The following is a 14,130-nucleotide window of genomic DNA, read 5'->3' on the forward strand; positions in this document are numbered from 1 at the left end:
AAATCAGTTACACCTTTAACTCTGGGAAAGCAAAATCCAAAGGTTCATGATAAACTGTAATTTTCATACTTGCAAATATCATTGCCACGTTCGTTGGGTATCACCCGCTTTAAAATCATTTTATCAAAAATTCCGCTCTCCGGATGTGGTTGTCCAGCGCTGGGAGGAGCTCTTGGGACTATATCAACTGCTACTAGTATTCAATCAACCAGGGATAGACTGGTGGATATTGTCGCCGCCCTAAAAGCAGTATTGATGACAAATTCGATTCCCACCGGTTCCTTTTTTTCCCCACATATTTGTAGAAATATAGATCAGCAGTTGCGATCTTAGAATGTGTTTGCACAGAGGGTGACAATTGATTAAAGAGGAAAAAAATAGTCATAGGGCATTTTCCGTTGCTTTTGAATAAAAAAAAGGGCAGTGAACTCACGGTGGCATTGGCGCACAGGCATTACAGAGACAAAAGGATAAAGAATTGTTGAATGCGTGATGCAGCTTCCATGAAGTACGCCATTTAGAATCTCCAGATGCTAACATGCACTCCCACACACAAATACACACACATGAAATCCTGCCAATGTAAGCATGATATTTTATGCATCCGTCTATTTCGATGAGTTGTGGTGACACTCAACTGTACAGAACGCTTTGAGGAACGCATAAAGGGTGTACTCTGTCATGCTGACTACGTCATTCAGTAAAATGGCGTTGTTCAATCGGAGACTTCCACAAATATTAGCATCGTCCAAGGTTATCAGCAGCATTCCCCGTCAACATGGCCAGAGAATCTGGACACGCACGTTTCCGACTCAGGCTCCAGTCCTAAGTGTCCTCCCTGAAGCTGGTCTCATGGATGGACACATGGACATTAGTGCTAGCGGGCTGCGACCCGGACAGCATGTCGTCCTGCGAGCTCGAGTGAGGTCTGAATGCAGCAAGTTTGGGTTCGAATCTCAAGGGCACTATGAAGCTGATGCAGATGGTAGATTGTCAGGTGTGTGTCATGCTACTTTGTTATTTCCGGTGTAATGAACACATTGTGTATTGGGAGTAAGATGATAAAATCAGAAGCTTGCACCAATTGATGTGTGGCAATTGTATATACAAAACTGTACTATATGTGTGTGTGTGTGTGTGTGTGTGTGTGTGGTTTCCTTTTTAAAGCATCATGTCCAAAATATGTTTATCTTTATATTTTGTAAATGGAAAAGCGGTAAGCATAAGTGAAGTTTAAAAAATACCGGATATTTTTCTTTTATTAAAGGTACATTTTATCCCCGGACCAGTTAAACATTACTTAATAGAAAGAATAACATTTATCTCACAAAAAAGAAAAAAAAAAGAAATAACAAAATGTTAATATCTCAATAAATCCTTGTATTATCATCGTCATTTGGCATACAATGCAAAAGATAAAATTTCTCTCGATTACATTTTAGATATCTCTCAATGAAGCGAGTTACATTTGATCGTTTTACCATTGAAATTTCAAGAAAACTTGTTTGAAACGTTGTGCTTTTGTGATATCATAATATTCCGTTGCGTTTGTCGTATCTGTGTGTTATCACTTGTGATATTGTTACAAGTTTATTGCTACACGTACGCAATCAATCAAACTGCCATCTATATCATTACCGATATTCCGAATTCCGAAACGCAGGTTTTGGCTTCTTAGATCCACCTTCCGGACAAGCCCCCAATATCTTAACGACCACTGCTAATGATGGCGCAACTAAATCAATTGATTAGTGCTTAGGCGGTTTGGACTGGATTTGCACCCCATTTGTCCGTTAAGTGAATTATTTGTCCTTTTTTGTAACAACGATGAACTATACTCTCCCGGCAATGATTTTGATGTAGTCACGCCTTTCATCGACGGTCATATTAGTAGAAAAAAATTAACCGCCACGAAGATATAATGTAAGCTCTCCAAACTTTTAAATGTTGTTGTTGCTCATCTAATATATGTTTATTGTTTAAGAATACAAAATAAATCCGATCTATTTTGATGAAAAATGCTATCTTAAAAATAACTGTGCGTGAGTTTGGAGCATAATTATGGAAAGAAGACAGCTTTGTCCACATTTTAACAGGGAGATAATACTTTGATGGCTGTGAAAGCTAGAAGTCGTAGGTGATAACAAATATTTTGGTTTTATTTTCTACATACGTTTTTAACATGGGTACTTCAGATTGAAAATGCGAAGGCGAACAAAAAATCATTAACAAGAATTTCCATGTCCTCAGTTGGGCATCAGCGTTTATCAATCAAAATGCCACATGGTATGACCCAATCTCATTTCTATCATCTTGATATAAATCTTGTAAAACCCATAATTTGTTCAGATGAATATAATGTCCCTCAGACGAGGACTAAATAAAATTTTGAAAGTTGATAGTATAGGCATAGTACCGGTACGAGACAATTGTATTATAATATACATATTTCTCGCAATATAGGTGTTATGAATAGACTGAAATAGACTATATTCCTGAAAAGACACTACTAGTGTTATACTCCTCTTTGATACTCCTTTACCTTAATTATGGAATTTTAGCTTGGGGCAATACTCATCAGACACTGCTGAATAGAGTGTTATTATTGCAAAAGAAAGCCCTCCGTATCATTTCTAATTCTCCTTACACGTTCACATACAAATGCATTGTTTGACTGTTATAAGCTATTGAAAATCAACGAATTATTCTTATTTAACTTATGTCAATTTATGTATTTGTATGATAACAATTTACTCCCACCTATCTTTGGTTCTATATTTCAAAAAAAAATCAATCATTCCATAATTACCCCACCCGACGTTCTAACGAGTTTCATTTACAACTTCTTCGAACGATTTTAGCAAAGAATACACTTACAGTATTTACACTGGACCAAACTATTGGAATTCCCTGAATCATGATTTAAAATCTGCTCCATCTATATACTCATTTAAAAGGAGATTAAAGTCTTTTCTTTTACAATCTTATAATGACGAATCGCAGAATTAGATTAGTTTATAGGCTTACTTTGTTACTCATCCACAATATCGGCATTGCCGTTCTCTTTATTATTGTAACTATTGCTCAAGCCTTAATTATAAGATTTTCTTTAACCTATACTTCGCAGTTGAAGGGTTTGTTCTATATTCTTTTTTCTTCTTCTCTTTCTTCCTCAAACCCCCGAGGATCGTCGTCTGTGTTGCATATTCCTGTCTATTCTGTTACCTCTTTATCACGCTATAGTCTTGTTTCCTCTTGTGTCGTCAAGTCAGTTTGTTTCTTGTTTTTCCTCCTACAAGTAGTCTTGTTCCTGTCCCAGTCCTGTCACATGTTCATTACTCTGTTTGTTGTTGTTTTATGTATAACTGTTTGTTCGTCTGTCTCTTAGTGGGCTGCCAAACTTTTTTGTGACAAACTTTTAGTGCGGATTTTTTTGCTGTTTTCAATTCAATTTTTACATCGGGCTTCTAATACAAGAGGGGCCCACACTCTACAAGCTCTGTCTTTTTAGTGGGTCCCTCCGTTTTTTTTCACACAGAGCATATATTGAAAACTATTTCACTTTCGTTATCTTAGCAACTATTGCAATGTATCGGTACTGTTAGTTTTTTTTCTATTGTTGTTTTCTCTGTACAATTGTATGCATTGTTTTTGTCACTTAAGAAAGTGAGATTTATGTTTGTATATTGTGGAAAAAACGAATAAATATGAACTTGAACTTGAACTGATTAGGTAATTTTTTCTTTTTTCTTTTTTTTTCAAATAAATTCATCAAATTGCTTCAGGAACTCTTAGTCCTCGGATATTAGTCAAGGAAAATTCTTATGTTTTCCTTCTCAATTAATGTATTCTGAATTTGATGTTCTTTTGGGCAATCGAAAATTAATCATCCAAAGATACATTGTTTTATGCAAATAATCTCTATTTTTATGCAAAGTTATATGGAAAAAAAATATCAGAAATAAAGTATGCATCACATTCATCTAAACTAACAAATTTTCTCTATGCAAATAACATATAAATTAATTATAGCCAGAAATGCTAGATATATCATTTAAGCAGATTGCATCATAGAGTGCATCCTTCCTGGGGCCCATCAAAAATTGAAATAGTATAGCTTTGTACCAATTTGATGCTGTTGAAAGAATCTGAACCTAAAAATCTCGCCGAGTTGCAATACACTCGTTTGATGTTTGTAACAGACAAGAACATTGCCATGCATGTGGTGGAACACCTGCAGCATTTTGTGTCTTCTCTTCATCTGACGCCTGCTCTTTCTTTATTTGATTAGTCATTCTTTGATGACGGTATGAGACGCTATAATGATTATATCCATAATTTCCCTTCAAAACCAGTTAACATCCAGCCATCCCTCGGCGGAACCTACACTGGAATCGAACCAATGGGATTGTTGTGGAGCATGCTTCCAGACGAGGTATCCGCAAGAAAACTGGGTCGTCTCATGAAGACTGAACCTACCATACACCGTTGGGCTTACACATTCGATCTCTGCTGCGGGGTACCTGGAGAGGATATTCGTGAAGCTGGGGATGTTGTTGCTTCCAAGGTCGTGAACAGGATGTTCCTTGCACCCAACGTTGAAATGACGCCTGTCAAATGTGGATCTGCAGTGGGATCGCTTTATGTGCCATGTAAAGATGGTAAAGTCGTGTAGCAATGCTATTAGTATTTCTACCTTACAAGTTTTATTTGAAGAGAGCAATTCTCATTCTTTTTTAAACTTACCATCTAGACAGGACAAAGCAAACTTTGCATTTCTAAAGATATCTTTATATTACAGTTTGTTTGTGGGTAAAAATTTTAACCAAGAGTGATTGCGGCAGTCATATATTATGGAAGTATCCGGACGAGAGAAGAATCTCAAAATGGAACCCTCGAAAAGTAAAGATTTTCCCTATTTATTTCTTCAATATTCTTTGAGACATTCTTTCTTTTTTAAAAGACAAGGATATGCGGGGCTGTCGCCCAACTTCGCATCTCCTTCCCCTGTTTCGCAGTCACTGACAAAGTATGTATTACAATATGATGGTCCTCTTCAAAAGTAATATTGGCGCATTGTACCGTTGCCCTTTATACTAAAATCAGGCCGGAATGATTTGTTTGTTTGATAGATACTTTATTTTCTGCAAATCAATATACATAAGTTACATAATCATGAACATATAGGGAATATACAAAGTAAATTCAACACAGAGTCGTTTGTCTTGCATAATCAACGATATAACTTACATAATCATGAACATGTCGGAAATATACAAAGTAAATTTAACACAGAGTCGTTTGACTTGCATAAACAACGATATAAAATATTAATGATTAGTATGCATGTCTATGCAGCAGGGATTACAATAACAATTGTAGTTAAGAAGCGATTATGCAGAGGGCCGCCATTATAAGCATTGCTTGAAAAGATGGCCGGCCCGAGGAAAAGATAGGGACGTACTAGATTCGTAACAATACAAATTCTGCTGCGAAGATAGCAGGGGAAAATAAACTCTGATGTGTGGTGGTGGTGAATGTGCGTGCAGGTGCTTGAAAGTGCACAAGGGCAGATAAGCTGGAATTTAGAATAATAGAATTGGTTTGCTGGAAGAGGGGACGATCGGGAGACCAACATTAGTCATAGATACAGACATAATATACATAGACATAATAGACACAGTGCGAGAGAACGCTCCTCTCCGAAACATCTAACATCATTTCATCGACGGAAACATGATTTAGTATCATGCCAATAAATGAAAACATAAATTCAGTTCCTGTATCAAATTTCTCAAATATAGCAATCTTACTTTAACATCATTTTAAGCATAATGATTACAAACAAAATATGATACATGTGTATACACATAAATGCATATATGGCATATAATATATTCAAATATGTTTATATGCATTGCCCACATATTGTAGTTAAGTATCTCTAATCTAATCCTAAGTAGTGTTGCTGAATCGGGTATACAGGGATGTTTCAGTCTCCCCTACGTACTGCTTGTTGATTTTTTTTTCTTGTTTTGTTTTTTGTTCGTGTTTGAGAATTTGTGTAGTCTGGCTTTGGCGGGACTGTAAAGATATGTTAAGACGATTGGGGTTCTTTCCAAGGTGGCCGTTCTTTTTTGTCAAATAATTCAGTTACACGGATCGGGTATTGACACTTTAACTCTTTGGAGGTTTATTTATTTATTCATCTATTTCCAATCTTTTGTCAGGGTAGCCCATTCACCAATATGTAGTGGTCTTCCAGACCTGAATAGTATTAATGAATATACGTGTATATACATTAGATAGTAAAACGCATACAGAAGATAACATAGATACATACTGTACATTGCAGAGTAACATAAAAAATACAGTGCATATTGATTATGCCACAATATGAGTTCACCAGAATGCCGATAACAACTTTGTTTAAACATTCTTTTAAATGAATATATGGAAGAATCTGATCTAATTGAATAATCTAGCTTGTGCCATTCAAGTGAAGAAGATACGATTGGGCTACACTTGTTACATGAATGTGCAAAGTCGTAAAAAAATATTCAAGAATTATTTTGTTCTTCATCGTAAAATTTTTGTTCAAAACGAAGTTCATATAATATGACCTTGTTAAGATATTCAATAACCTCCCCAAAAATGTTAGAATAATAAGCGATCTGAAGCTTTTGAAAGAATATTAGATTATGTGTTGTAATATGGTTTCATAATAGCTATGTTTTGGCTTATTTGTCTGCATTTATGCGAACCTATTTGTGTCACCCTCTTTTGTAGCGTTTGTGCTCAGAGATTATGTCTATTTTTTTCTTCTTTTTTACTGGTAAGTTTCTACTATGTGGTATTGTATTTTATTATTACATATTATGCTTGTTTTTATTGTCAATATGCTTTGATTAATCTGTTAAACGTCGTGTTGTTTCTGTTGTTGTTGCTGCTGCTGATGTAACACTGAATTTACGACCGCTCTGAAAAACAGCCTTACCTTGCTGATCGTTTTATCCCGTGATTAGATACAATAAAACAAACCCTGCGTCACAAAACCAGTAAAAAGTCGCTCGCACTGATATTTTGTAAAGACTAAGAATAGGTGAAATGGAGTAAATCTTGAATTTTCATATTTCCTGAAAGAGCAAGTCTTCGTCTACATTACGCTATAGTTTGGGATCATTCATTTTGTGTTTAGCACAAATCTAGAAGATCTGGAAGTTTTTTTTAGAATCAAGTGACTATAGGTGTGTCTGTAGATTTCCTTTTTCATTTCTTAAAAACCCTTTTCACACTCTTCACTTTCAACTCTAATAACTGTTAGATGAACGACGCTATTGTTTTGAAAGTTTATATCAGTCATGTATAGAATGTGTTGATAGAGCAAGATCAATTTCAGTTTAATCAGACATTTAATTAAACATCCTGGGGGTTTTCCCATTTATTGCACAGCTAGCACGGCTCATGATCAGATTAAACTCTAGAATATAGACCCTATATTTCATAGCTTCTTTTCGCTGTATACTTTCCCAAAAAGTGTGCTTTCTACTCCAGTATTTAGATAGTTTACTAGAAGAGTTCCTTATTATTGAGCTATACATCATTTTAATTCTTAAAGGCTGCTCTTTCAGAATCTGCTTTTTTTTATCTGTATCTGGCGACTTTCTGTTGATTTTGTGACACAGGGTCACATTTTGTTTTCATGATTTATTAGCGAAGTGCAGACATATGCTTTTACGTAACCGCAGTTTTTCTCTTAGTGTGTGAATATTGTACTTTGCAACGATACTAACTACATAATTATATTACGTGAAACTTGATATTAGCCGCCACAGGACCATTCCCGGTCATCATCAACGTACCGGGGCTGGCCGTGAGAATGGTTCAGGACAGAGCTCCTCTCCTTGCGTCACATGGCTTCGCTGTTTTTGATCTCGATTACTTCTCGACCACAGCAGAATCTTTCTTGAGAATTGGTAACAGAAGCTGCATTAACAGCATGGTGTTCTACGTGAGTATGCCTACAATGCTTGTTTTGCCAATATGCTATATGCAAGCGTTCACACGAAGGAAGGTCTGTACGTCACCTCACTTTCATAGGAAGATGAGGAAAAACTCTAGACCCTTAACTTGAGAAAGAGGGTGAGACTTCTTAATTTGCCAGGGTATATATCCGGGAGAATTAAGGCGAGAGGGCGACTTGTGGAACTCTTCGAGGTGCCTTCTAAATGAAGGACGGGGTATGGAGCCATGTGCAAGAATATGAAATGTAAAATGAGAAATGAGCATAAACCTACAAAAGTGGAAAAAAAATATTCAAACGATCTACCTGTATGAGAATTTGCAAAACTCGACAGTATTGCATCAATAGCAACGTACATGTATATGGGAAACTGACTTTGTGAAATGTGCAATGTTCAGTTCTTTAGATGATACGTGAAATGTCTAAAATTTACAAGAAGAAAAGCATTGTTATCGTCATTTTACGTCAGTAATCAGCCTACATGAATGGTTCATGGATTGTGTCAAAACACTCCATAAGCGTTGTACATTATAAGCTTGTTGAAAACGCCATGATGACTGATTTTCATCGAACTTTGCAAGTACACCCCTATGTTGATCGCACAAAGGAAACCTTAAAGCCCCCTCACACCTGAACGAATGTAGGGGGACGAAGAGGGACGAATGGGAAAAACGCACGAAATGCGCGCGAATTCAACGATTTCGAATAAAATTGCCTTCAATTCATGCGATTATAAACTAAAGTCAAATATGATTAACGAACGGTAAGCGAAGGATAAATATGACATGCGACGGATAACGATTTTTCGGTTCACTTCTTTGAGTAAATTGCGGCCGAAGGCGAGCGAAGGGTTGATATGACCCGATAAGACGAACGAACAATGAGCAATGGTTTGATATGGCGTGCGATTGGAAACGAAGACGAAAGAACAGATCAGGCGTTCTCGTACGTGTGTTTGCGCTCCTCGGGGAGTATAAAAGCGACCAGGTCCGTCCAGATTTCAGTGCGATGACGAGTTCGGTAGATATGAAGAGAGTTATTTCTTATGAACATATGTGCAAAAAGGTCAGGAAGCTCATCAATTGAAAATTTATACATAGAAATACCAACATTATAATGAAACAAATCAATCAATTTCAGATTTTTGCTTCTACACAAAAGATCATTTGTGTGAAATAAATATCCAACATTATTAATTATTCTTAAAGCACGTTTTTGAAGAAGAAAAAGGTATCAAGCAAAAACTGAGATGAATTGCCCCAGTTGCTATCATTTTAGCAAAAAATAAATATTGAAACAGTAACAATGGAGGTGAGGTGATAACAAATCTGACGTACCCCTAAATTTACTCGACCTACCCGCTTTCCCCTATTGTATCATACCTACCACCAACATCGCACCAGACAAATTTGTAATCACTGTCCACTATAGCCAACAGGATTATACTTTAAAAAAAGCCCTTGTAGTTGTAGTATAGCGAGCCAGACAGAGGAGGCTTTCTGATGGCCACATGCTTGCCATCTATAGCTGCCACACAGTGGGGAAAATTCCACCGCTTGTAGAATCCACCAGCAAGTTGTCTCCATCCATCAGGGGTTGAAGGGGCTGTCATGACTTCATCATGGGTTCAGCCACGTCCTTCTCCAGATACGACGTCGTCTGAGCCTCGTCTCCATCTGAAGCGGCCTCTGATGAACTGGTGTAGGTTCAGCTGCTGATGTATAACTTCATTCTGAGCCATTGCCAGTAAATACTGGACTCTGCATGAGGCGGGCTGCATCTTCCATTTTTCTGAAGAAACTTTGAAACTTTCGGGTGGAATGTTTATATATGAGTAGCGTGGTGAGTGCCTGGTCACAGAGAGCAGCTCAGCATTCGCCAATTTTTTCGTCAGGTTATTCGCTCGTATTCGTATCACTTCGCAATCCATAGTTTGTCATCTCTGATCTCTTAGACTTGCCTTCGTGTATGCATCGCTATTCAAATTTAGTAAAAGTCAAACTTGGTTTCCCTTCGCATAGAAGATGGCAAGAAAAATACGTTTGTCATAATAGTATCTTCGTTTCTATGCGCAAGTCATATTTAGTAATCTTTTTGCTTCGTTTAGGGTTCTTTCGAGATCGGTCCACCTTGGCAAAAGCGCGATGAAGGGCTACGCGTGACAATAGCACAGGACAATAAACGAACGATTACCGCAGACTAAATAAGAGATGCAAATTCAAGCAAATCACAGACGATTTTTCAATTCGTCGGGAAATTTTAAACATGTTCAAAAATCCCGTGCGAATTTGAATAATCGCAACTGTTAGTTCAGAAGGTGTACGAACCCAAACACGAAGGGTAAATATGATTTACTATCAATTACCATCGAAAACGATTTTTCAAAAAATGCCTTTCGCCATCCATAGCAAGTCATATTTCAGGCAATTCGCTCAGGTGTGAGGGGGCTTTTAGTCCCCTAAATTAGTTTTGTGTGTGCGTGTGTGTGTGTGTGTGCGCGCGTGCCTTTTAGATCTTCTTCTCTAGAAACAAAAGCGTTTCTGGTAATTCAGTGCTATCGTTAAGGACATTGATGATTGTGAACTTGCAAATTTGTTTATGGGGGACTTATGGGTGTGTGGGGGGGGGGGAGTACATATCAGCTTCTTCTTTGTTTTTTGAACACTCTACGACAGATTGTTACCCAACTTGGAAGGGAGTGGGGAGCAGGGACCTCTTTGGTTCAAATTCTTCACAAAGCATCAAATTTGGCACACAAGTATCGCAAACTACACTACTTAAATATTTGACATGCACCAAGAAGGGCGCCATGACGTGGTAAGAGTTAGTTGTATTTGCGCGAGTGTGCATGACAAGCAATACAGTTTATTGCAGCTCAGCTTCAGGACAGTCCTTACACACGCAGGTCACACAGGTCAGAGTTTTATGTGTTTACTTAAAGTGTGTGTGTGTGTGTAGGTGTGTGTGTGCGACAAAAGTAGCACATGCCTTGTATTTTACAGAAAGTTGCAGTGTGAAGGGATACTTTGGTTTCATGCATTTTTGTTGTTGTTTATTGCGATCTTTTTTGAACTGAAAATTATGAACAAAATTGACAAACATTCATGTGGTGATGGGGCTAACCAATGGTTTCAAAAAATCACTAATTCCGCCATTTTTTATACCATTAGGTTAGCCAGATCACCATCTATATCACATTGTTTTATATATCGGCAAAAATGTTGTAATGCCTGAAGACATGGTTACTTCAAGATAAATCACACATACCTTAGTTAGGTTTATCGAAATATGAAAATACTGCTTCGTGATACAATTTGAAATTGTGAAAAGCGGAACAATGACGTTAACAATTGTTATCACAGTTTATAAGTTTGAACCCGATATAACCGACATAGTGCTATTAACTGGTAAATACATTCAAGACTGTAGTTTCATGTCTGCTTATGGCATATCGGGTTCGGTCCAGTGCAGCGGGGGGGGGGGGGGCGAATCAGGACCAAAATTCACAGATATAGTTTCTAGCTTTTTCTCTACATTCCTGTTATGACGATGCTATATTTGCACATTTGTGGTTGATGCAATCTTAGATATTTGCTCACTTGAAGGTAAAACGTTTGCAAAACGTTTACTATAACCAGCTGATAACTCCCTTACACGACGTTTCATGATGAGAAAGCATGACGCGACTTATCAACTCAATCACGAGTAAGGCGCCTTGGACAAGAAGTCGAGAAAGGTATATGGAATTAGGTTTCAACTAGTCATCTCTCTGTCTCTTTTCAAAACTTTGTGGGAAATTTCTATTAACATAAATGGCAGGAATGAAATGTAATATGAATGGGCTACACGTAAGAAAACAACTGATAGATATTGCGGGATTTAAAAAGTCTTAATCCGATTTCACCCAATGTCTATTTTGCAGGATGTCCTTGATTTTGTAAGAAATCACCCTCGTCTTGACGCAGACAGGATTGGTATTTCTGGATCCTCCTTCGGTGGCACCATCGCCCTATTTGCCATGTCGCTTCTGGCGGACTTTCCTGTACGCTGTGCGGTCATGGACAGAATATATGACGCACTTATTGTCACTGGTTTCCGCTTGCCAGACGGGTCAAAACTGATTCTCCCGTGGTAAATCCTTTGTAATATTAGTTTGTCAACACAGACACTGTTGTTTTCCCCTTTCATGTTAACATAATTTCTTGTAATCTAGCAGTATGGATGTGGAAAATGGGGGGATGATGGGGAAAACGTGAATATAATAATAATGATGATGATAATAATAATAATAATAATAATATAATTAAGGTCTTATTTACCCAGGTTATAGCCTCTTCAGTGTTACCACTGCTCTACCAGAGGGTCCTACCATTATTATTACCCTAGCGTTTCCAGGTATCCATTTATACACCTGGATCGAGACGGACATGGTAAGTAAAAGCATCTTGTCCAAGGACGTAAGCACTGGGCGGGATTCGAACTCGGGCCCTCAGAGCCGGAGTCGTGAGTCTTATCCACTATGCCACAGCGCCCCCACATCAACTAGAAAAGACCTCTAAGAGCGCAGACCTCCACCTAGCAGTTCATTTTCACTGCTGATCTTGTTCTTCCATAGAGATCAGTGATTTCTGCATATATATATATATATATATATACGTGTTTATATACGTTATTGTTAGTTGGCATCCATTCGTCTACAGAAACGATGGCGTAGCACTAGGCAAGAAGTTTGCACCGCCTTGAGTGATATATTCCCACTCATGAATGACAATCTCTGGAGCACATGCAGCAGATGAAGTTCGTTTGGGCTGATACTGAGGCTGCCCTTGCCTTCATCCTGGCTATCTTGTCGGTCTGCAGTACGTGCGTTGTAGCTTCAGCCCTCTTGACGCCCTCTTTGACAGTGCCTCTCCAAAGCTGACAATTGTCACTTGCATCTTTGTATTTGCTGGTATTGGTGCCAAATATTTTCACGTTTTTACGCACAAGTCTTTGAAGCGAAGATGTGGCCTTCTCATGGGACGACATCTCTCGCATAGCTCTCCATACAGCATGTCCTTCGGGATGCGGCCTGGCTCCATTCAACGCACAATCGCCATGACCCAACCACTTGAGGCGTCTCTTGCTGAGGAGCGAAAACATGCTGAGAATGCCGGCACGTTTGAGGACCTCTGCGTTTGTCACCCTATCTTGCCACTTTATGTGCAGGAGTCGTCTGAGGCAGTGGAGATGGGAGGTGTTGAGCCTCTTCTCCAGGCCAGCATGTTGCCAGGACTCAGAGTCGTGTAACAGAGGGTGCTGAGGACGAGTGCTTTGATAACGCTGAGCTTTCGTGTTCTTGGTCAGCTGACTGCTGTTCCGTAAGCGCTTGTTCAGCTTGGACGTGACTGCGGTAGCTTTCCGTATCCTGTTGCTTATCTCATTGCCAAAGGAAAGGGAACTTTTGGTTGAACCAAGGTAGCTGAAGGAGTCCAATTCTTCCAGATGCGTGTCATTGATGGAGATGTCTGGAGGAGACTCTATTGCTTGGATCAAGATGTTAGTCTTTTTTAGGCTTGTGGTCAGCCTAAATTCTTTACAGGTATGGGACAGACAATCAACCAGCCTCTGCAATCCTGCTTCTGTGTGCGATACCAGTGTATCGTCGTCAGCGAATAGCATTTCTCGGATAAGAGCCTCTCTAACTTTGGTTTCGGCGTGCAGTCTTACTTACTTTACTTACTGCCCGTTATGCCATGGGCACGTAGGGCAGCAACAAAAGTCCGCCATTTGGTCCTGTCCATGGCCAGGAGCTGTAGTGTCCTCCAGGTGTGGTTCAGGTCCCTCATCTCTCCACACTTCTTCTCCATGTGTTTTGGGGGTTCCCCTCTTCCTCCGCCCTTCCAGTCCAGTAGAGTGCTGTCTTGATAATGTTGTCCTGTTCTTTGTTGAGCACATGACCAATCCATCTCCAGCGCCTTCTTTGGATGATTGTTTCCATGCATTCCAACTGGCATTTGTCATAAAGTTCTTTATTTGATATTGTATTTGGCCAAAATATGCGATGAATTTTCCCCAGTGATTCGTTATGAAAAACTGACATTTTTTGAATGTCGCTCTTCGTTATC

At 38.7% G+C, this 14,130-nt stretch overlaps 2 protein-coding genes across 2 annotated transcripts; one reads left to right on the plus strand and one right to left on the minus strand.

Annotated features, from left to right (window-relative positions):
• The first annotated feature begins 705 nt into the window (after window positions 1-705).
• Window positions 706-12,158, plus strand: LOC139735200 (acyl-coenzyme A thioesterase 2, mitochondrial-like). Its single transcript, XM_071645959.1, has 4 exons — window positions 706-997; window positions 4,356-4,652; window positions 7,827-8,011; window positions 11,946-12,158. The coding sequence occupies exons 1-4, from the start codon at window positions 706-708 to the stop codon at window positions 12,156-12,158; spliced, it is 987 nt and encodes a 328-aa protein (XP_071502060.1).
• Window positions 12,159-12,781: 623 nt separating this feature from the next.
• LOC139735201 (uncharacterized) lies at window positions 12,782-13,684 on the minus strand. The gene has a single exon (XM_071645960.1). The coding sequence runs from the start codon at window positions 13,682-13,684 to the stop codon at window positions 12,782-12,784; it is 903 nt and encodes a 300-aa protein (XP_071502061.1).
• Window positions 13,685-14,130: the final 446 nt, after the last annotated feature.

This window comes from Diadema antillarum, unplaced genomic scaffold (genome assembly GCF_040938485.1).
Source record: "Diadema antillarum isolate AM-2024a unplaced genomic scaffold, OU_Dant_1.0 seq00000565_RagTag, whole genome shotgun sequence".
In the NCBI taxonomy this organism is placed as follows: domain Eukaryota; kingdom Metazoa; phylum Echinodermata; class Echinoidea; order Diadematoida; family Diadematidae; genus Diadema; species Diadema antillarum.